This window comes from Argopecten irradians, chromosome 3, assembly GCF_041381155.1.
Source record: "Argopecten irradians isolate NY chromosome 3, Ai_NY, whole genome shotgun sequence".
NCBI lineage: Eukaryota > Metazoa > Mollusca > Bivalvia > Pectinida > Pectinidae > Argopecten > Argopecten irradians.
The window spans coordinates 30,942,797-30,968,245 of NC_091136.1; the positions used below are offsets into that span (position 1 = coordinate 30,942,797).

The 25,449-nt window shown below is 34.5% G+C and overlaps 1 protein-coding gene across 2 annotated transcripts in view; it reads right to left on the reverse strand.

Moving 5' to 3' along the window:
• LOC138318178 (uncharacterized) overlaps nt 1-25,449 on the reverse strand; it is a 91,838-nt gene that overhangs the window by 63,702 nt on the left and 2,687 nt on the right. For both annotated transcript variants that reach the window (XM_069260343.1, XM_069260342.1), the window contains 20 exons: nt 25,305-25,361; nt 24,774-24,825; nt 23,998-24,158; nt 23,525-23,648; nt 22,385-22,492; nt 21,693-21,805; nt 21,282-21,353; nt 20,809-20,872; nt 20,353-20,394; nt 19,688-19,738; nt 17,083-17,300; nt 16,328-16,390; nt 15,184-15,289; nt 14,362-14,573; nt 12,361-12,417; nt 11,626-11,728; nt 10,831-11,002; nt 10,382-10,602; nt 10,015-10,208; nt 9,191-9,286 (listed from right to left, as the gene is read on the reverse strand). In XM_069260343.1, coding sequence (XP_069116444.1) covers nt 9,191-9,286; nt 10,015-10,208; nt 10,382-10,602; nt 10,831-11,002; nt 11,626-11,728; nt 12,361-12,417; nt 14,362-14,573; nt 15,184-15,289; nt 16,328-16,390; nt 17,083-17,300; nt 19,688-19,738; nt 20,353-20,394; nt 20,809-20,872; nt 21,282-21,353; nt 21,693-21,805; nt 22,385-22,492; nt 23,525-23,648; nt 23,998-24,158; nt 24,774-24,825; nt 25,305-25,361 — 2,286 coding nt within the window. The remainder of the gene's footprint in view (nt 1-9,190; nt 9,287-10,014; nt 10,209-10,381; nt 10,603-10,830; nt 11,003-11,625; nt 11,729-12,360; nt 12,418-14,361; nt 14,574-15,183; nt 15,290-16,327; nt 16,391-17,082; nt 17,301-19,687; nt 19,739-20,352; nt 20,395-20,808; nt 20,873-21,281; nt 21,354-21,692; nt 21,806-22,384; nt 22,493-23,524; nt 23,649-23,997; nt 24,159-24,773; nt 24,826-25,304; nt 25,362-25,449) is intronic.

The following is a 25,449-nucleotide window of genomic DNA, read 5'->3' on the forward strand; positions in this document are numbered from 1 at the left end:
AAGAAAAGGCAGGGCATACATCAAGGTCACAAGGTGTGATAAAACACTTTCATAACGTCAAAGAAAAGGCAGGGCATACATCAAGGTCACAAGGTGTGATAAGACACTTCATAACGTCAAAGATAAGGCAGGACAAATATCAAGTTCACAAGGTGAGGTCAGATACTTCATAAGGTCAAAGAAAAGGCAGGGCATACATCAAGGTCACAAGGTGTGATAAGACACTTCTTAAGGTCAAGGATATAATAAGACACTTCATAACGTCAAAGAAAAGGCAGGGCATACATCAAGGTCACAAGGTGTTATAAAACACTTTCATAACGTCAAAGAAAAGGCAGGGCATACATCAAGGTCACAAGGTGTGATAAGACACTTCATAACATCAAAGATAAGGCAGGACAAACATCAAGGTCACAAGGTGAGGTCAGATACTTCATAAGGTCAAAGAAAAGGCAGGGCATACATCAAGGTCACAAGGTGTGATAAGACACTTCTTAAGGTCAAGGATATAATAAGACACTTTCATAACGTCAAAGAAAAGGCAGGGCATACATCAAGGTCACAAGGTCACAAGGTGTGATAAGACACTTTCATAACGTCAAAGAAAAGGCAGGGCATACATCAAGGTCACAAGGTGTGATAAGACACTTCTATAACGTCAAAGAAAAGGCAGTGCATACATCAAGGTCACAAGGTGTGATAAGACACTTACATAACGTCAAAGAAAAGGCAGGACAAACATCAAGGTCACAAGGTGTGATAAGACACTTTCATAATGCCAAAGAGAAAGTGTGGAAAACATCAAGGATATAATAAAAGAAATGTAATAATGTCACTGAAAAACATCAAATTCCAAACCAGTTGTTAGACACATATCTTTGACCTTGACTGAAGATCACAAGATTATTGTTAGGTTTACAATCTTGTGTGAAGGTTATTGTGGACAAGAAATAACTGAGCATAACATTATGTCTTTCAAAAATGAAAACTTAACTTTCATATTGATAACACCCAACTATAAGAAATATACAGGCGCAATATCTACCGTAAAATATACATTACCGATCAGATGTATATCACAGTCTAAATGTTCACCAAGGTCAATGCTATTTACTTTATCTCACCAAAAACATACATGGTGGTCTTATAAAATCATGAACGTCAACTTGATCAATCACCAGGCCAGATTACAGTTCTGAACCTATTCATTTTAAGTGAGGTATGTTGTAATACACTGGAATTAAAGGCAGAGCTGAAGATATTAGTTTGGAAATCACTCGGCTAGATAATACAACCTACTGTTCATTTTTTTTCCTATATCTGATAAGCTTTTTGTCTAAATCCTGGCACAGGATACCTTCATCTCCATGTGGCTATCATAGATATCACAATAAACACTCAGGTCGCGAGCTTGGTTCATTCGTAACCAAAGCTAAACACATGCTCAGGTTTAGTATTATGGGGGTGTCAAAGAGAACTTTATACAATACTAAAAACACAAGATCATTGGGAGCATTTTATTCTATGTATTAAGAATTGATCAAAACTTTCACTTAATACAGAGTTTTATAACAAACATATCTTAATCAAATTTAGACAGGCTTTCATATAATGAAAACTATCTTGATAAAACTTCAGTTCATATTTCTTAAAATACAAAAAGTTGATTGAAAGGAATGAAATCTAACGTTAAAGATTAACATGAGGTATTTTTGTAGGGCTATTATTTTTTTGTTATTATTTTCTTATTTTGGTTTTGAAATTAAATGAAACTCGTCAAAATTTGTGTCGAAGAAGTCATTACAGCTTTTATCTAATTCATTTAAGAGTGCATGAAACCACCAAATATATTTTTTTAGTGATGATATAGAGAATTTTTTGTATCTTGTTAAAAGTACAGCTTTCATTTGCCAAATTTGTAGAAATGAGAGTGTCTAGTAAGCACAGGTGACCAAGTGGAATTGGTAGAAAACAGTATCTGTGCAACAGGAGAGGAGGACATGTACAGGCAAGACCAGGGTTTGAACCAGGGACCTCCGAACACTAACTATATGCTCTACCGATTCAGCTACCTGGTCACCGATGATCGATCCAGTCCAATCCCACTGCAAATCTCCTTCTCTTCTCCAAATCTCCCCCCAACCTAAGACACAACAACTTACAAGCTTGAATATCTCCTACTACAAAGCTTACTCCCCATGACTGTGACAGGGGTTGGTGAGCACACCAATTTTGTAATAGGGGATAGAGAGGGGAAAATGTAACAACAAGACCAAGGTTCAAACCCTGAACCTCTAAACACTAGCCAGATGCTCTACCTGCAGGTCACAGATGATCATATCAGGAAGTAAAATGTGTAGGACGCAACTAATGCCTTAATCACTGGAGTGTAGCAAGACTGGACTTAAGGTAAAACATTGGTGACCAGGTAGTACAATCAGTAGAGCATCTGACTAGTGTTCGGAGGTCCCAGGCTCCAGTCTGGTCTGGCCGCTAGATTTCCTCCTGTTACAGAAGTCACAATTTGGCAGGAAGCATTTTGGTTCTTATAAGAATGAAAAGAAGAGGAGCTTATTAATATTTTACCAGCTATGCATGATTTGGATGTTTGATTTATATGAGTAACCAAAAATAAAATACCAGAATTTACTTTTCTAAAACTGTTTTCCTCTTCTGGTTTGACGGCTAAAATGAAACGATCCAGAGAAAAGATTGGCTATAACACCTGAGTGTGTATAAGTAGATGATGGGTAGACAGATAACAGGGTGTGGGTCAAGTAGAATGCCATCAACACCCCTCGGTTTCCAACACTCGAGCTCAACACAACACACTCCCCTTAATTGATACTTAATCCCCAATCATACCTGGTCATCGTTTTTATATAAACCTGAATAAGTGTGGAGTTGTATTGCACCTGGATAAGATAGTGATTAATTATCAGGTGATCACAAACTTAAAAAACAGTGATTTTCTTACTCAGTCAGTTCAGGGGCTTCTTAAATTGGTACAATAGTATTTTTTCTTTCTAAAAAATGAATATTTTAGATTCTTTTTTCCTTATTTGGGATAGGTCTTCAAAGGCGAAAAGACATGATAATCTAAATGATCCTTAAACATTGTCTCCTTATTTGGGATGGTATCTTTCCCTTAAAGTTAAGCAGCAGACCAAGTACTCAGCCTTGCATACAGCAGCAGCCCAGGTGCTCAGCCTTGTATACAGCAGCAGAGAAATAACATATGCAAGCGGACAAAATGGTAATGCTTTGAGTTATCAAGTGAGCAGTCAATGGTATGATGGAATAGCAAAAGACCAGTGTAAAAGTCTGAAATAGCAAAAGACCAAGTCAAAAGGTTGAAAAAAAGCAAAAGACCAATGTGAAAGACTAAAATAGCAAAAGACTAAAATGCTAATATAGAGCAACAGACCAGAGTAAAAGAGAAGAATAAAAGAACTTAAAGTGCAGTAGGCTGTCATTTTAAATACTAGCATGCAATTCACATGATTGTGAGCTACTCTTTCAGGTTAACTGATTTCCTGGTACAGGATCATTATAACTTAAATATGGAACAGGAATGTATTAGAGAAGTTAGGAATTGAGTGTTAAGGTATTTCACCATATTTCCCACTTATAGGCACATGTCAATGCTCAGATGAAAAATGTACTGACATTGCCCCCTGTTGATCTGAGGAGATTAGCATTGAAGACCTGATTGATACAGCTTAAGGCTGAAAATGATTCTATTCATATACCTGTACAACATTAGTTACATGTAAAATAATAACTTCAACCACATTTTAAGCATGTAAAGGTAATAAATCAGAAGAGATAAAAAATGTGTAATAAAACCAAGCACCTGTTCAAAGGTTTTTCTGAAAGTTTAGTATGCTAATCAGGCAGTATATCAGGTAAAAAGCCCGTAACAATGATCTGATTTCTATATGGATCATTTTCATACCATTACAGAGGAAAAGAGTAGGTATTTAGCCCCCTCATTAATAATCCTAGGTCTTACTCTCTGGCCACACAAGTCTCAGCCATATATAACCTGATCCCAGCCTGTCAGAAAGCCTTACACCTGGCAAATTGAATTGGGCAAAGATAAAAGTAAGGGGATAAAAGTGATTGGCCCTGATAATGCATGCTCGTTACCACACCAGGTAAATACAGGTAAGATAGCAAGGCATCAGGTACACAACTCTTCAATGTTTATCAAAATGAAGGTGCCATATTTTGAGTAATGTAATGCAGACGTAATACAAAAATGCTGTGAGGGCCTTTCAAGGGTGGATAGTGCCAAGACTGTATCCCGACGACCTTGGGGGGTTCCCATGACCTTGGGTTACAAGGTTCACTTTCACACCTGCATGAAAAGTAAAACAGGTGTGCATATCTCTCGGCCTTCTCAGGTGTTTCTCAGCTGGGAGTCCTGACAGTTCAGACCAACAAAACTGTCCCCACATTCCATGATAAACGTTGGGATACACATTTACATTCAGGTATTAAGTGTCATACCATGTTTCAATTCAAGGCCCTAACTTATTGTAGAGAAGAACAAGATAAAAATCAGAAATGAATAGTTGTTCCCGCAGGTTAATGAGGTAAGGAAGGGGAAGTGAGGCGTGGAAGAACACCGTGAGTGTGGGGACAAGACAAACGATTCAACACCTCACCTGGACTTAATGAATGAACGTGGAAGTGAATTACAGAGAATCACACAGATCAAAGGTCAATTTGAACATGCTTCATTTTCATATATGAACACAGCTATTATTCAGCGTGAGGAACATATTTTTCATTTTTTCAGTTTAAAAAATATCAGCCTTTGATATGTAACAAAGATGTAATTCATGCGGCATGAAAAACAAATCAGCAGACAATGCCGAAGTGTTGAGTGACAAGGTACCGGAATCGTTTGTTAAAATTCTTTAATGCTTTCTAAAGTTTATTCCGCCATAAATAAGAGACTCAAACAGAGGTACCATGTCACAGAGGACAATCTGAATATAGAACACAGGTGTTCATACGGTCAAATTGGAGCAGGTATAAAAACCATATTCAATTTAACACAAGCATATATTAGCAAAGAAAAGTCACGGAAATATTACCCACAGACAGAAAGAAATAAACCAAGGACATTACTGATGTAACAAAATCAGGAATGATAGACAAAAAGCAGCACTTGAAGGGGAATATGAAATATCATCTCAACACTATCAGAGTGATATGTAAAAGCACAAATGCTTTCATTATATTTCAAATATGAATAACAATTTAAAACTGAAAGTAGACTATTTAAATTTTCATAAGTAGGCAAATTATATTAATCACTTTTATCAAAATGTAAATAAAGATTAAACTATGGGAGGTAATCCATGGATTTATGTCATAACACTACTGTGTACAATATCGTTATTAAAAAATGACAATAATATTCTAGTTCCTGTAAAAGCAAAAAATATATAAATCAATATCTAAAAAATATCTTCAATATCCATGCAGCAACTATGTTTTTCTAATGTTTCTAACTTAAAAAAAAAAACAATTTTTTACGAAATCGCAGATTTTATCGTGATATCACTCGATATAATTGACTATACAATCGATAAAGCCGGATCATTTTATGAGAGGCATCACTTTTCAACTCATTAAAACCTTGAAGCCTGTAATTTTTGCAAGGATATTTTGGAATATTGTTGTGGTTGAGAAAATTTTAACATCAAATAAGTGCCAAACAAATCTGTTCTTACAGACAGATTACAATTTTTTTTAATTAAAAAAAAAATACTTTGAAGTTAAAAAAAAATTGAAATGTGAAAATAATCAGATTTACTATATAAAAATTTTTGATCTCTAAAACTACAAAATGAAGTTATGACACACTTCCAAATCTTAATTTTTTATTTCTTTTTTCATTTGCAGCATAAAGTTCAACAAGTATAATATGGTCACATGCGGAATACTGTTAAAACAGAATGCTATCCACAGCGTCTCCTGTATTTGAATAGAAATATAGAATTTACTAATTTGTAGGAGATTTATCACAATTATAAATCGTTTAAGCTATAAGTACCTTCAGGATAGACATTAAGAAGATCCGATTTCTCAGTTACAGTTGCTCACCAAGCTTTAAACCCTTCTGATTTATGGGAGCATTTTTTGTAACTGTCAGATTTTTAAACCATATTTTGCCTGTAATCAAAAGATAAAAATTAGAGTATTTTCATCATCAGACATGTCTAAATGTTGGGAATATTATCTCGTTTTGATCCCACCCGCATCTGGGTGGGTCAACAGAGATCAGGCCACCGATAGTAGGCATTAATCACGCTGTGCCGCTCGGCTGGCCCATCCTCCGTCTCTATACAACCTCTTGTCAATAGGCCATATAGCATTTAAGTACATAACTAGCTCAATGTTTTAATGGATAAAGAACTAAATGCCAAATGTCTGCAGGAGAGAGTAATCAAAAGGCCATTTATTTTTCATTATGATAAGCAGAATTTGACTGTACAAGCCCCACTAGTCATCAAAATGTACTCTAAATTATGAGTTGGGGTGTCCAGTTCTTCTTCATATTCTTCAGTGGATACTGTCCAGTGTTTAGAACCATGATTAAGATGCTTTTAACATATTGGTATCAAATCTTAAGGTGGGTAGTCTTTCATATAGAGGTTCATATTCCATAATACTGAACATGTTGGAGTACAACCTAAGTCTAATTCCTTGGTAAAATGGAGGAAGTATGTCAATATTACTTCATATCTAGATTTGGATTTCTGTTTTTCTTCTTGAGATTTTATTCTCTGCCTTCAATCTGAAGGAAAATTATTCTTAATATTGATAGGGATTTTGTTCAGTGTTTTAGATCTTGAAGGGGATTTTGTTCAGTGCTTTAGATCTTGAAAACATATTGTTGCTTATTCTATAGATTTTGATAGTTCTCCTTTGTTTTGAAGATGATTGCGTCTACTGCTGTTTTAGATTCTGAGGATAATGCTCCCAGTCCTATAGATCTTAAGGATTTCATCTTTTGCCTTTGTACTTTTCTTTGTAAAATCTATTATAGAGACTTTTCTCACTATCAAAGACTGACATTGACTTGAATCTAATTTCAAAATACTGCATTTGGTTATGTTGTGATCACTTCTTTAACATCCTGCATCAATTCTATCTAATACATGTATTTAGGTATTGGAATGAGCTGTTTTCAATTTTAAGCAGGTATCTTTGCTTTGATTATTTAAATAATCCAGTTAATCTTTCAAGAAACCAAAATTTGCAGGTTTCAAGACATATAACAATGTGAAGAAGAGTTAAAATCTACAGTGATTAAAGGAATTGTTGAATTGAATTGCTAGAAAATTTGTTGTTGTTGACTTTGGAAACAAAATTTAAAGTTGGAACAGATACAAACAGATGTCGCTGCTATCCAGATAGGCTAAAGACATATTACATTATCAGCACCCTGTATTTTATAGTACAAAACAAACCAGGAAGTACATGTACTTTACAATACAGTTTACTATGATGTGTTGTTAAAATTAAAGAAATGTTTTTGTGGAAAGTCAGAACTGAAGAGGCATAAAAGCATAAATCATCCATTCAAAATTAATTAACAAATGCTATACATCAAAAACACACAACACAGGCTATAATGTGTACATAGTACAACAGATCCTCTGTAATAGGATGTTGGCCAACGAAAAAATGTCAGACACCTTAACCACTTAGTCATCACAGCTCCAAAGGTAGAGCTCTCAGCAACGGTGGCCTAGACAAGTGACCAAAACAGAGTCAGATTTCTATACTTGTTGTTGAAAAAACCAATAGAAATATCTGATAGACAAAGATGCTGCAACCACATACAGCTCTATATAAAATTGTGACAGAACAGGACATCAGAGAAAGGGACAGCATACACGGATACTGGCAAAGGTATAAGATAATCAAACAAAAGCATAATAACAAGCTTCCCTTTTTTCCAATATACTAAGCCCTACAACATATTTGTACATGATAATGTACATAGTAGTTTTTACCAATATACTAGCCTTACAACATATTTGTACAAGATAATATACATAGTAGTTTTTACCAATATACTAAGCCCTACAATATATTTGTACAAGATAATATACATAGTAGTTTTTACCAATATACTAAGCCCTACAACATATTTGTACAAGATAATGCACATAGTAGTTTTTACCAATATACTAGCCTTACAACATATTTGTACAAGATAATATACATAGTAGTTTTTTACCAATATACTAGCCCTACAATATATTTGTACAAGATAATATACATAGTAGTTTTTTTCCAATATACTAAGCCCTACAATATATTTGTACAAGATAATATACATAGTAGTTTTTACCAATATACTAGCCCTACAATATATTTGTACAAGATAATGTAAATAGTAGTTTTTACCAATATACTAAGCCCTACAATATATTTGTACAAGATAATGTAAATAGTAGTTTTTACCAATATACTAAGCCCTACAATATATTTGTACAAAATAATGTACATAATAGTTTTTACCAATATACTAGCTCTACAATATATTTGTACAAGATAATATACATAGTAGTTTTTACCAATATACTAGCCCTACAATATATTTGTACAAGATAATATACATAGTAGTTTTTACCAATATACTAGATAATATACATAGTAGTTTTTACCAATATACTAGCCCTACAATATATTTGTACAAAATAATGTACATAATAGTTTTTACCAATATACTAGCTCTACAACATATTTGTACAAGATAATGTAAATAGTAGTTTTTACCAATATACTAAGCCCTACAACATATTTGTACAAGATAATATACATAGTAGTTTTTACCAATATACTAAGCCCTACAACATATTTGTATAAGATAATGTACATAATAGTTTTTACCAATATACTAGCCTTACAAATATATTTGTACAAGATAATGTTCATAGTAGTTTTTACCAATATACTAGCCCTACCACATATTTGTACAAGATAATGTACATAGTAGTTTTTACCAATATACTAAGCCCTACAAATTATGTGTATGTGGTAATGTGCATAATAGCACCACTATCAGGTTAGAAATCAAAATCTAAGAGAAGCAAAGGATTTCTGATCAAAGGGAAAGCACCCAAATAATAGAGCTAGAAATATTGTAACAGCCTACCATGCCTATGGCGATTTGTCTGGCGAAGGACAGTAAGTCCGTGGGACCCAGGAGATCGGCATCTCTGTTGACATAGCCCTGCTGTGTGTGGTCCCGCTACAATCAAATCACCACAATCATAATTGAATCATCAATATCTCTGCACAACAAAAGGCTCATCTATGTTAAACGTATTACACAATGTCCAATGTTTCTTCTGAATAAAGGTTTTGCCAGTGATTAAGTTTCTGCACTCTCTACAAATTTACTTATCAGATTCAAAGTGAAATGTTTTGTACAGGGGAATAAAGAACTGATAGGGAAGATGAAGGAACAGATAACAAAAAGAGAGAGCTGTTACATGTTATAATACACCTAATTTATATAATGTAAAAAGTGATAGTGCTTTATATTTAAATATCAAATAGCACTTGATGTAAAAAAAAATGACCTTAAAATATAAGGTTGTAGGAGTTATCTCCCCTCATCAACATACACAAACTAGTAATATTGTAATAATTTTGGTGATATTGAAATCTTTGTCTTTTAATATTATGAACATACACTGAAGTTGGTACTAATTGATTTTTAGGATACATTTTGTGGTTGTTTGACATAGAAAACATACAAAATACCTGTACATTGATTTTCTAAGGTTTTGAGGCAATTTTCAATATATACCAGTTTCATTAGTTCTAGTGTCAGTGAGATTGTGAAATTTGTTTCTGTTGATGAATATGTTGTCATATATAGTGGTTTGTAGTATAGAAAAGCCAGGTTGCTGAGTTTAATACATAGCTTAGACTAAAAGGTAGCCCTTTTTTTTAGAATTGAGACAAACTTACCTCCCTTATTGAATTCCTGATGCCCTTAAGGTAGGACTGAAGGTCACCATTGGCCATATGTTCTACCACGACACATACAGGGTCACATAGTGTACAGCATCCAAGCATACTCACAACATTGGTATGGTAGCCGATCTTTTTCATTAGAGCTATCTCACGTAAAAAGTCACTGCGATGGTAGCTGTCATCATCATCTGTAACATTAAATGTGAAATAGATACATAGAAAACTTTCCGAAATATATAGCTTATCAATTTTGAGGAAATCTCTGAAAACTGATTGTGGACAGACAGAAAGATGGACACAGGGATCTAACTATTATCTTCAGTAAGGAAGCCAGAACATACCATGAAATAGGCCATTTTACCTTTCAGCATTTTGATTGCCACAGATATTTCAGTGCCTTCTCTTCGAACCTCCTTCGGAAGAGGAATGTTCCTATTAGCCAGTAGATGACCACTGATGCGACCTTTGGTGACCAGTCCAAAAGCTCCTTGACCAAGCATTGGACCAACCTTGATGGCACTGTGAGGTAGCTCCCACATATCAGATACGACTGCTGGTGTAGCTATGGAGGACAAACTCGACCTAAATATCAAGAGACAAAACAATAGATTAAAGAAAGGCCTACATAAGGGGAGACAATCATAACAAGATACAAGGGAGACAACAGATATAGGGACAAATCTTGATTCTGACAGACCAAGAAAAAAGGAAATATTGCTTATGAACAATCAACCATAGACTGGCGGGTCTGTGTTAGGGGAGACAACTTTTATAAAATACAACTGGATAAAAAGTGGCTGGCCCACTTACTGGGTGTGGAATAACTGGTAGTGATTGGCGTCTGCCCCTAGTTGTCCAAGTAAATGCGGCAGTTGTTTGTGTCTTTTCACTTTCCTCTTTATCCACAATGCACCAGATATAGCTACTGAGACCACCGTAATAGCTAGGGCCACGATCAAAACTTCTGGAAAGTCACTGCTACCTGGATATTTTCAAAAGATTAAAAACTGTTTTTTTTTTGTTGTTATCAAAATCATATTCACATTACTATGTAACTGAACATCAATTATCAAACATATCAATCAGAAATTCAATGGGTGGTCTGATGGTGCAATGTTAAAGCACATGTCTTTCCTCAAGGCAGCCAAGGTTAGATTCACCCTAAAATGTGAAAAGGTATGGGGGTCATCTAGATTTTTCCTTTGTGACAGTTTTCTCCAATATGATGTCACCTAGTGCTATGCTTTCTGGTTGCCTGTTTCATTAGACTTAATGTCCTATTAACAGCGAAGGTCATTAAAGGACAGCCTTGTCTTTTTATAATACCTAACGTGTTTGAATGTCCATCTATTTTGGGAGGCTGTGGTATATTTGTGTTGTGTCTCTTATTGGATTACTCAATGCCATTTCTATTGTACAATTTCGCTGAAACATTCCACCATACACCAAATAAGCACATCACATTATACCAACAATGAGTAGTCCCATTCCCATAATGCTGAATGTTGAACAGGACCAGAAACTACTATTGGTATCAACAAGCATGATTTATATACCTATTTAGAGTTAAATATGTTCATTTATTTATGAATACAATGTTAATACCTGTATCATTACTGGAGTTGTCTACATCAAACTTGAAAATATGAAGCTCTGTTTCATCCCAAACTTCATCCGATACATTTTCATTGACATCAACACTTCTAATCTATCAATAAAATGATATTAAAATTCTATGTTAGTAGTATCAACAGTGCAAAATGTTAATATAACATCAACAAATAAGAATAGGAAATAACTACGGATAATATCATAATGTATGATTGATCCTATTGGTCGGTCACTATTAAATGTGATTGCCAAAGGCTTGTATAGATGCTCCACCGCCAATATTAATTGGTGATTTATCATGTATATATAAGTCTAATTAACACAAAAAATAATATAAATAATTTATTTTGCTTTTAGCGCATGCGCAAGCGGTACTTCATTCCATATAGGATTTAGTGCCACAATTTTTTCTGGATGCAATTAATCATTTTTAATATCTTTATCTTGAAAAACAATAAGAAGCTCAAACTTTTCAATAGTGGTAATTTGTAAAGTAAATAACTTTTGTAACTGAAGAAAGGTATTAAATCGTCTCCTCCTGTTTTTGATAGGGAAAAAATACTGTTCATCAGCGATGGAGCATCTTTACAGAGATCATAAAATTGTTGTCCTATAGAAATGGTCTTAACATCAGAGATATCTTAGCATCCATCATCTACTTTTCTCATAATCTCTCTCTATGGTAATACACATTGTACCTTTATATCTTTTATGAAAATCAATACCAACCCTAAATCCGTATTCTGCTCCGACATACTGGAGATCCAGCATTAGGTCTGTTGCATTCTGAGGACACAACATATTTCAACCATCATCAGTAGCTATTTAGCTTTTGCACACATTTTCAGTTGATAAACCACTTTGCTTCTAACAGTAATTGCTGTTGTTATGATAAAGGTTTAGAGAAATTCCTTGTTTTTGTTGTTGATGCTGCACTATCTAAAATGCTATGATGTTGTAATATATGATTTGATACCAACAGGAAAGCATTATATTCTGATGCCATTTATAGTGTCCTTCATATCAACTCTTCCAAGGTGTCATTCAATGTGTCAATCCAACATACTTAAAATGTATACTATTCTAATGTGTATCATGCGTGTTAAACTTTGTTAACTCAAAATCGGCAGGACCGTAGTAAGACTTCTGAGTCAGTGTCATCGAGTTAAACAACTTTGTACAAATTCTTTTAACGCAGTTCAACTGTACTGTATATAGTGTTTAAATTGTACTTTTGTACTTCTCCCCAAGAGGACCAGCAAACCTGCCACCAAGTAAACGGTTCCATGATTCTACATTAACAAAAACAGCCCTTTTCAAGGCCACCAACTTTTCTCAAAGAGTGATCATAAGAATTACCTCGCAAATACACACAAAAACGTTGCTGTTTTCATTCAATAGCCATGCAGAAATGTGCATGTTGATGTGTAAACTTTGCAAATGTTTTATTTTCTCTATCTATTCGCATTTTCACTGAAATCCATGAATTTTAAACACTAGCGAAATATTAATTCATTGACATACATTGTGTACCTTAGAATAGTAGTTTAAAGAATAATAGGAATCAGTGAATTATGAAATTGAACCTCCGACAATATGCCCCTTATAGAAAAACATGAATTATTGACCCTGCGAATCTGAAGTGCTATACAGTACATCATTAGAATCTGTGTCATTCCATTTCCCACGGAAATGAGTTAATCATTATTTTAACAATCCATAGATATGAGAAGTTTTATTGTTGATAATAAAGTAACACTTTGACAATTCATAGTGTTTAGATATGAGTTTTAATGTTGATAATGAAGTAACACTTTGACAATCTGTAGTGTTAAGATATGAGTTTTAATGTTGATAATAAAGTAACACTGACAATTCGTAGTGTTTAGATATGAGTTTTAATGTTGATGATGAAGTAACACTTTACAAGCTGCCAGTAAGAGACAACACATATAATTAAACAGGTGCCCCCTATTATATTACCCTCCCTTCTCGGTCCTGAATCAGTGTGTCACAACAGGCAGCTTGTAAGTGAAACTACAAAGCCAGAACAAAATGACCACTTAGTGTCAAACAAAACATTTATTTCCAAAATACCCGTTACCAACCGCGGACAAGGAAATAACACTGCAATTGACTTATTAAGACAAAATTGTTTCCACAAACAACTGTTGTGACACACTGACCAAGGGCTCTAGTTCTGTCCATTTTCTTGCCATTTTTTTCGCGTCTTATTCTGAAAGTTAAATTATGTTGATGTAATTATTTTTATTCCGATCAATAACTGAGAATGAAACGATTACATATTAACCAAAACATTATCAGAGTTATTAAGGGACCTACAGGTTTGACTCTGGGCCAAGATCTGATGATAACAAGACATGGATTACATAAGCATGTTTGTTAATATGTGATATTTCAAGAGCCTCCACAAACATTATGTATAGTGAATGTGTCTCTTTAGTAATGTAATAAGTATGTATAGTCTTAATACAATGCAATTTAGAGCCCCTCTTATGGAGTGCATCAAATATTTGAAAATTTTGGAGTTGAAATTGCGCATGATCAGAAATAATGATAAACTTTGCAGAAATTGTCAAGACATTTGGTTAAGTTTGTCTAATGAAAGAACAAAATTTTTAGAATATTGGTTTTTGCTTAGATAAACAATTCTATTGTGGATGCTGCTTTTAAATAATTATTTCCATATTGATATGTGTGTAAACTCACCCCTGGAATATATTTGACAGTTTTGTCTGTGAGGTGAGGACGCCGTGCACCGTCGCGTATAATGCGCCCAAGTTGTATTGAGTAGTGCTCCTTGCAGGCACTACTTAGTACAGGGGGCTGTAGCATGGTACGTGCCTTCCACCTCATATTCTCACTGAGAGCATTGGGGATTTGTATCACTCTCACACCTGCCTCATCCAACAGGATTGTCCCTACAAACAAAAACAAAGGTAAAACTAGAAATATGTGCATTAAGGCATAAATAGATTCACTTCCATATGAAATGGACAGGGCCAAATGCAACAAGATGGAAATCCCCTCTCCCCTCTATCCATAACTGGAACATAGTGCTTGAAGAACATCCATTTTAGCCTTCTAATATGAAGCAATATGATGAAGCAGATAAACTGTAAACAAACTTAATTTCACATTTTTCAGCAAAACTACTTCTTCACAACGATTTATTATCACGATCTAGACTCTTATCATCCTTCTTAACTTGTGTTTGAAACAATTTTGCCACAATTAATTTTTGCAATTTCCTATCTCCTATGAATTACCAGAAAACTAATCGTATGTAACCTTTTTAACACTAGCTATATCAACCGACCATTAACACTAAAACTTCTGGGGTCCCAATTATTTCAGGTATCCCAATGATCCCAAGTAATCATAGATTCTATTAACTATTCAACTTTTTTCCCCTTCCACTTCAAATAAACTCCTTCAATTTGTGTTGCTGAAAATGTAAATTGGTCTGGATACACTAAGTGTGAAATAGGCCGTTTATACATGACACTCTAGCAGTACTGAGTTGATTACCTGAGGGAGAATGGTTGTTGGAATCGGAGCTGATCTGTACGGTATATACCTCAAATATGTTCCACTCTTTGTCCTGGATTGGGTGCTGAGGTGCAACAGCCACAACCTACAATACAATATGTCTCTCTGAACTCTCATGTCAAAAGTAAAATGCATTTCTTGCTTTGTACTGGAAATCAACTTTATCCTTTTAACATATTGGACACATGTCATAGATCAATGTCATTTATTTGAGCATGCATTCTTTGAGCCTCAGAAATAAATGAGCCCCATAGACTATTGAGCCCCAGAATATTATGCCCCATAGATTAATGAGCCCCACAGATTAATGAGCCCTACAGACTATTGAGCCCCACAGATAAATGAGCCCCACAGACTGTTGAGCCACACAGACTATTGAGCCTCACAGACTATTGAGCCCCACAGACTAATGAGCCCCATAGACTATTGAGCCCCACAGACTATTGAGCCTCACAGACTTTTGAGCCCCACAGACTATTGAGCCTTACAGAATATTGAGCCCCACAGACTATTGAGCCCCACAGACTTTTGAGCCCCAGACTTTTTAGCCCCATAGACTATTGAGCCCTACAGACTATTAAGCCCCACAGAATAGTGAACCTCACAGACTATTGAGCCCCACAGACTATTGAGCCCCACAGACTATTGAGCCTCACAGACTATTGAGCCCCACAGACTATTGAGCCTCACAGACTATTGAGCCTCACAGACTATTGAGCCCCACAGACTATTGAGCCCCACAGACTATTGAGCCTCACAGACTATTGAGCCCAACAGATTATTGAGACCCACAGATTATTGAGCCCCACAGACTATTGAGCCCCACAGACTTTTGAGCCCTACAGACTATTGAGCCCTACAGACTATTGAGCCCTACAGACTACTGAGCCCCATAGACTGCTGAACTAGCTGCTTGTTATTAATCATTGTAAAAGATATTGTTAAGGAGAAGAAAAAAGCTTGATGGTCAGCTGATCTTGAACCCTGCATGCTGACAGAAAAAGTTCAGTTACCTTAGAAAAGATTAGCTAAATTATTAATTTGGACAGCATACTGACAAAAAAAGTTCAGTTACTTAGAAAAGATGAGCTAAATGATTATTTTAGACTCTCAAAACTCTTACCTGGAACCCGTACACGGCTGACATGTCATCGTAGCTTACTGGTACATCCACTTCTCTGATGTCCTATAGTTATCACAAAATCAAACTCAAAGCCAATGTTATGGTAAACAGCTTACATATTAATCTAATGTAAAGTATGACTTTTTAAAAACAATTGCTGAGAAAATCAAACCATTATACAAAGACAACAAAAAACTTTTACAATAGCTATTACCATGAGCAATTTCAAAACAATGGGCCCAATGGTATTTTAAGGAAATCTATAGAAACCAATTGTGGATACAGAAGGACATACGGATACAGTTATTACTATAAAACTCCAGCATCTCTGATGTAAAGCAAATGGCTAACTAATATCCCCATCCCCGCTACCCCTTATTTCAGACACAACAGCAACCTAATATTATTCCATATTCATTCCATGGCAACCATGATTGAAGCATGCAGCGTGTCAAATTAAAGACTTTACCATAATTATCCAAGTTCAAACAAAATTGATCTAAAAGCTAATGAGTTATTTAAAGTTTTATGAGAAAACCTGTGTATACCATGTATTTCGGCAAGAACAAAAAAAAAAAAAAAAAAAAAACCTGCATGCACAATGTCCCTAACAATGTTCCCAATTGTCCAATCGTTTTTTACTACGGACAGACAGTAGTTGGCATAATGATATGCTGAGTAATAAGGTTAAAATTTCATTAAATAACGTTTTTTTTCCCCCAATTATTAAAAGATATCATAGCTCTGGGACTTACAGCATCAACACTAATTTTCCTGATTTCACCAGTAAAGTTTGGAGACTCTGGCCATTCATTCCGTATGACTGCTCCCCATCGGATGGTATAGCTATCTATTATAGCCATACTGCCAAGATCTGTTGGTTCATCCCACTGGAGGCGGATCAGCATTGACGAGTTGACTCCCCCATACTCCACACACAATGAAACGTTCTTCACGACGCCCGGCGGAGAATCTGTCATGTATAAAATGTAGAGTTACCTGGATTTTGAATCCTAAAAGAAAGTTAGGATCTAAAATAAGAATGATTGGAAAGTTTTCTTTACAGCAGTTGAAAATATAAAAACTTTTTTTTTTTTTTACTATAATGGATCTCAAACAGCAGATATGAATTTAACAATATAAACAATAGTAATAATTGCACAATTAATGTATTATATGATTCACTGACAGTGAATTAATGGTTATGATGTAAACAAGAGGCCTAAGAGGCCTTGACGGTCACCTGTGTGCTGCTACAGAAAAGCATTGCAAAGTTGGTTCAAATCTGTAAAAAGTATTTACGAATTAGAATAAACTTTAAAGTTGAACCTTTTAGAATTTTGATTTTTTGTTTTTCATTTTGATAGTGTATTATTTTACCAAACCTTATGCTTAAAATTCCAATTTGCTTTTGCAATGTTAAACAACAAAACCAAACAAGAAGTCAGTCATTAATGTCAGTGATTTTATAAATTTCACTTTTTAATCTATGAAGATTATTTGGTTCCATCAAATCTGTGAATTCAGAATAAGATTTTTGAAGTTTTAGCCTATTTGACCCCTTTTGGCCCCACCCCTCTGGCCCCTGGGGGTCGGCCAGGCCAGGACAAATATGGATTTGGTGTTAAAATGCTATTTCAGGCTAATAATTCTAACCCAGTTTGACTAATTTCCTATGAAAACAAAGCAAATAATGTTCATAAATGTGTTTTTCCTATATACCCAAAAAATAAAAAAATAAACTATAGTAAACTTGACGCCCTACCCAGGGGAAAATCTGAGATCCCAGGGCCATGAAATTCACAATTTTTGTAAAGGGCCTTAAGACCTTCCAATCTATGAAGAGTATCAGGTTCCATCAAATCTGTGAATTCAGAAGAAGATTTTTGAAGTTTTAGCCTATTTGACCCTTTTTTGGCCCCGCCCCTAAGGCCCCTGGGGGTCGGCCAGGACCAATATGGATATGACGATAAAATGCTATCTCAGGCTAAACATTCTAACCCAGTTTGACTAATTTCCTATGAAAAATAAGCAAAAAATATTCATAAATGTGTTTTTCCTATATAAACTATAGTAAACTTGACGCCCTACCCAGGGGAAAATCTGAGATCCCAGGGCCATGAAATTCACAATTTTTGTAAAGGGCCTTAAGACCTTCCAATCTATGAAGAGTATCAGGTTCCATCAAATCTGTGAATTCAGAAGAAGATTTTTGAAGTTTTAGCCTATTTGACCCTTTTTTGGCCCCACCCCTAAGGCCCCTGGGGGTCAGCCAGGACCAATATGGATATGACGATAAAATGCTATCTCAGGCTAAACATTCTAACCCAGTTTGACTAAATTCCTATGAAAAATAAGCAAAAAATATTCATATGTGTGTTTTTCCTATATAAACTATAGTAAACTTGCCCCCCTCCCCAGGGGGAAACATGAGACCCCAGGGTCATATAATTCACATTTTTTGTAAAGGACCTTAAGACCTTTCCATCTATGAAGAGTATTTGATTCTACCAGTTCCAGAATTTTAGAAGATTTTTGAAGTTTTAGCCTATTTGACCCCTTTTGGCCCCACCCCTAAGGCCCCTGGGAGTCAGTCATGGAAAATTTGTTAATAGAATTCCATGGCCATTTCATAGGGATAATTCTGACAACATTTGACTAATTTTCTATTATAAATGACCAAGTAATGCTCCAAAATGTGTTTTCACTATATAAACTATAGTAAACTTAACCCCCTCCCCAGGGGGAAACCTGAGACCCCAGGGTCATATAATTCACAATTTTTGTAGAGGGCCTTGAGACCTTTCTATTTATGAAGAGTATTTGATTCTACCACATCTGTGAGTGGAGGAGAAGATTTTTGAAATTTTAGTCAATTTTACCCCTTTTGGCCCCTCCCACAGCCCCCTGGGGGGTGGGGGTCATATAATTCACAATTTTGATTGACCATATGCCTTAGAAGGTTTGTGCAAAATTTCATTGAAATTGCTTCAGCGGTTTTTGAGAAGAAGTCGAAAATGTAAATTGTTTACGAACACACGACGGACGACGGACGACGCACGACGCACGACGACGGACAAAAGGCGATTAGAATAGGTCACTTGAGACTTCGTCTCAGGTGACCTAAAAAGTCATTCCCCATCAAGGTTCCTTTAATATGTTTGAAATATATGTATAACAAATACTGCTTATAATAAAATGATTTTGTTGGTTCCCAGAAGCTTGTTACCTAACCAAGTTTTACTGTATATTTCAAGTAAAAAAATTAATAATAATTAATGGAAATTGATGACATTGCCATTGGCAACCAGTGGTGTTTTAAGAAAGTGTTAATGAGATATCAATAAAACAGACACTTACATGTAATGGGGGATGCAGCTCCACAAGGTGAGTTGAATGTAAATTGACAATCTGAAATTCAAGTAATTCAGACTATGACTATGGGTACTGAATTAATTTAATGTTAAGATTTACTTTCAATTATTAATTGTTCACATTTACATAAAATTGTATGACTGGCACTGGCAAGACAGGCATCATCAATGATCTCAGTGGTATATTTTTCCTACATAACATAAAGTGAGACCTCTCCAATATTTGCTGATATGCCAACAGGTTGTGCTGTAACCAAACGATATTCTCATGATTTGTCTTGCTGCTTAGGCAGGTACGGCAAATGTCAAAGAGAAAGCTATTTGACTCATTGGTTCACAAGAGCAGATTGTTTAATACTCCTTTTACCTAATAAAGACTTAACAATAAATGTTTTTAACATTATTTTGAATGTTTTACCAATCTGGAATCTGATTATCTGTATTCTGATTGAAAAAAAATTGAGAGAATTTAATGTCCTATTCTCTGTTCCAATCAATTTGTCTCACATCAATACATATGCTGTCTATATCAAGAAATTATTTCCAGTTGAATGAATAATTTTTTTGGTTACTGTGTTATTATCTGTAGAGGCCAGTCAAATCACCAATGATTGAATTAATCATTATGGTAACAAAAGAAATACAACTTACATGTGGCAGCTACACATGGGAAGTTGAATATATTGTTACAATCTGGAAAACATCAGGAAAATAGATCATGATTTAACAGTTATAAAGTTATTTACAACCAAAGTGGTATATTTCAATAATAGACAGGTTGCGGAGAAATATGAAAAATAAATTGTTTCATCTATTTAAAAAAAAAATTGCTAAAACACACCATCTCTAAAGTTGAAAAAAAATTCTTTGAAGAAATCCTACAACAATTATGAAAAGATTGTTTTATTATGGATATCTTGGCACTTTTACTTTTATTTTTGTCTAATTCTAATAACAATAGCAATTGTGTAGGAAAATGTGTTTAAAGTTAATCACTAGTGGAAATTGGAAATAAAAACATACATTACGGTAAATGTGTTCAAAGCATATACTACGACACAATTTATTAGATTCACATTAAACAAATGTCCGTTCCCAAGAGCTTACCTGTAAGATCAAGTGTAAAGTTTGCCCATGGTCCCAACAGTCCACATTTGGTTTCTGCACGAATCTACAAAGTGAATTGGAATGAGCAATATTCTTGTTTCTCTTTAATTACTAAAATTTATACATTTCTCAATCAATATTTTCAATTTACTATATTGAACATTCTCAATAAACAGTCATTTCATATGAGCATATATAGTAGGTGTATGAGGCATTCAAAATAAATTTCTATATGAACAGTTTGTAGAAACTGCTGTATGTTTCAATCATATTTGGATGTATTGCTTCATTCTATCAGCTAAAAAAAAGCTTTTAGAAGAATACACTTACCTGATAAAGTTTTACATTTTACATACTACATCATCCTTAGATCATCTTTAAGTGATAAACTTAACAAACAGTGGGATTAATTTTACTGAAAATATTTTCATCTATCATTTACCTACATAACATAAGTTGCCTGGAATACAAACCTGTCCCTGGTACAGACAGCCGTAAGCGTCAGCACTGATGTGCATCAGAATCCTTCTGTAAGTGGCTGTGGTCTGTAAAATTAGACAAAACGCTCAATGTCTCCTACACTGTAAACATATCTAACCAATTGTTGATCTTAGACAACAATTTCAGTTTCCTGCTCTCTTACATCGTAAACCTATTTTAAAACAATGTTGCTAATTTATAACAAGAAAATACAATCAAAATTAAGGTAACATATGAATATGATTACAGAGTTGCAGATAAGGACTTCTACGTCAAAGGATTAATTTTCATTATTAAGTTGAAATCTTAATGATGTGATAACATTACAGCTGTTCATTTGTTTGATTATTTGAAGCTAAAGCTGCCACTGATCTTCCACATCAGGAGTGATATTGGGTACTTACAGTATTTTCACCTATCTCAAACAAGGGCATGATGTTGGTGATTTTGTTATTGCAGGTCATTCTTGGTGTCTCGTTCCATTTGTAATCCAGCACGTCACTTGGTGAGTCCCATCCTACATACATTTTAAGTTATATAACTACAATCTGCTTGGTTTGGTTTGAATAAAACAACCAATAAACAACCTATAAACAGCCAGAGAAAAAGCAACGACCTGCTATCAGAACCTGGCAACTGCCCCACATATGATTTGAACTGGCGACCCAGAGGTCTCTAGAGAGCTTGTGGTAATATGTTGGGACATCTTAATCACATGGCCACCATGGCCTCTAAAATCTATAATCTGTAGAATAGCACCAACTACACAGGGTAAGGAATGGGAAAGAAAAATGTTTAAAGTTTCCTCTCCTAATAAATATATAACATCTCATAACTCAATATGTTGTACGTCAAAGAGTAGGTTTGAGCACTCATTATACTATTCTGAAGTGAGTTTGAATGAGTTGTCCTGTGTCATATCATAAAGAAAGTATCAATGAGTCAGTCAATATTTCATCCTATTATATGAGGTTTATGAGATTGATCAACCTTGCTTTTGTTCATAAATTTTATCCTATTAAAATGAAGGTTACCATAGCTTATTTTCACTTGAACAGTTGAGCATTAATAAGAGTCAATAATTATCCCATCTCACCTGGAATGGGATCCCATTGGATGATTGCCATGAACTCTTGAGTATTAGGGTAGTAGTATATTCCACGTCCCACAAAGGTAACGTTTGGTACAGGATCCAGTTGAAATGCTGCAACAATGAGTTTGATTTATAGTAAACAGCACATTTATTGTCATTACAAAATAAACTTTTTCGCAAGTGAATATGTTGTCTGCATCTTGAGTTAATGCAAAGCTTCAAGTTTAGTCAGAAAAACCTTGATTTTAATACCTTAAATCTCAATCTTAAGCAACTACATTGATTTTTTTGGTAAGAAGAGTTTGTCAGAAATTAAAGCTTGATCTGCCCAAGGGAACTTCAAATTTTATTAAAAATGACTTTGAATTTCAACTTTGGACTGCAAAAACAATCCAAAGAAAGTAATTGGCAATTATGGCAATAAAGGTGTGCATTAAGTTTGAATTTGACAAGTTAACAGAGATTTGAGTTATCACAAGAACAACTTTGTGCAGATGACGCCACCAACGCTGACATTACTGCTGACATGGATTGTCGACTCATATTCAAACACATTGATACCTATGCAACCACCTGCTTTTCAGACAGTACAAAAAGGAGATATGTTTTAATAAAAGCATTACAACTTAATAGGTTTGTAACAAGATATGGGGAAATATAACGGCCTGAGCAAAACTTAAATTTGAGACCTCCGAACAGAACACTAGCCGATACTCTTACGATTAAGCTACCTGGTCACTGATAACTGACCCAGACCAATTTTGCTTGCAGGTTAAATGTAGCTTTTGTTTGTGATCTTGGACACTTCAATGACAAGTAGAACTTTAACTGAAGCTGGTCTATATATATATGTATAGTTAGAACTTTACCTGAAGCTGGTATATATGTGTAGTTAGATCTTTACCTGAAGCTGGTAGTTAGATATAAGCTGGTTATCTTTACCTGAATGGTGTAGTAAGAATCTTTACCTGAAGCTGGTATATATGTGTAGTTAGAACTTTACCTGAAGCTGGTATATATGTGTAGTTAGAACTTTACCTGAAGCTGGTATATATGTGTAGTTAGAACTTTACCTGAAGCTGGTATATATGTGTAGTTAGAACTTTACCTGAAGCTGGTATATATGTGTAGTTAGAACTTTACCTGAAGATGGTATATATGTGTAGTTAGAAAATCCCTGAGATCCATGTCTGTTAATTGCTATCACACGAAAGTGATGGTCTGAACACACATCCACTATGTCAATAGTGCAGAAGAGAGTTTGGATCTGAAATACATATAGAACATTTTTTATCTGATCTCTGAGAACCATTACATGTAAGTCTCTAACTAATGTTTTAACATAAATAAAAGAAACAACTTTGTTTTGTAATACAAATTTTGACATACAGTGTTTTAAAAGCTGTATATAAAATTACAATGAATCCATTCTTTTTACAAATTAAAGAAAAAAAAAACTGCACTCAAGATGTCTGGATCTAATATTTTATTTATCACACAGAAAGAACATAATGTATCAAGAACAACAATGTCTGATAAATCAATTTCATATTTATAATTTCATCTATAATAGAATTATACATCCATTAATAATATTGTAAAATTTGCTAGCATACCTCATAAATTGCATTGGTCCAAGTCCGGCTGTTTATTTTCTTGTATTGCACTGCATATAAAACTTGACTTTCTGACTTGCTTGGTTGCCATGATAACTTGACTTGATTATTTTGTACTTTCCATTGGTTAAGGATAGGGATTTCCGGTAAAAGTGATATATCTATGAAATGGAAACGGAGAAACATCATTACCAACAAAAACATTGAATCATATACAGTCAAACTTGTCTATAATGACCACCCAAGGGACCAAGAAAAATGGTCTTAAACGCCAAGCGACGTTAATATACATATGGCAAGTTCTGTTGAAATTGACCATTTGGGACCCTAAGAAAGTGGTCTTATTAAGCAGGTAGTCTTTATAAAGAGGTGGTCGCTAAAACAAGTTTCACTATACTGTACTTTATATAAATAAAGGTAGCAACCTCATCTAACCTTTAAACTTAATGATTTAATAAATGGTCCATTTCAATAAGCCTACATAAAAATACTCTTCAAATATTGTATACAGTTTTATCAACAATAGACCACTAACAATTAATCTAAAAAAGTTAAAACACTTCATATCTGCGCAAACATAGTTGTTTCTCCCTGATGTAGCTAAGTAGTCAGATGGTCCTATTTGAGAATATCATAATAAAAGGTATGTCAGCTGATAATCACCAAGACAACCACAGAATCAGTTTAACAACCAATTCAATTTACAAGTGGAAAACAGACATTTTAAAATTCTCTGATACATGCAACCAGACAGGGAACATTAATGAAATACTCACTGAAAAATTTACTTAAGCCATGATCGGCACATGTTCCTTCACACCCAGGGTCCTGCAATGACAAGCCAATATCATCAGACTTATTGATCAATGGATTTTTTATTTCTAAAAAGAATGACTTGTAGATTTTATTACTAATTTAGGTGACCAGAGAGAGAGAGAGGGGGGGGGTATATACATTGTATCTAATTATATTGATATGAACTCTTTTAGCTGTACATCCATCACTTTCATTGATCTAACAATTTACACAATCTCAACAAGCCACATACTTCCATGTAGCTAAATAAAAAATACTTGAAACTGGTGACATATCACTTATAGGAACATCAAAACTTTAACTTTGGAACAATTAAAAGAAATACCAAATAGGGATATGTCTGATATGTGTAATAGCTTATAGAGTATAAATATGTATATTGTGATTATTAAGACACAGATAGTTTCCATCAGAAATTAACTTAATATGTCTTTATTTGAGTTAAATATTGATTTATTCTTAAAAACAAAATGTATGTTAAATAAACTTACATCACACTTTGTCATCCACAACCCAAACTGGTTATGGCATATTGAATCACAATAAGACTGAAAAAAGAAAATGTACAACACTTATAGATCTTATCTATATGCATTAGATTTCCAGAACTTATTCAGATAGGCAACACTTGTGTCC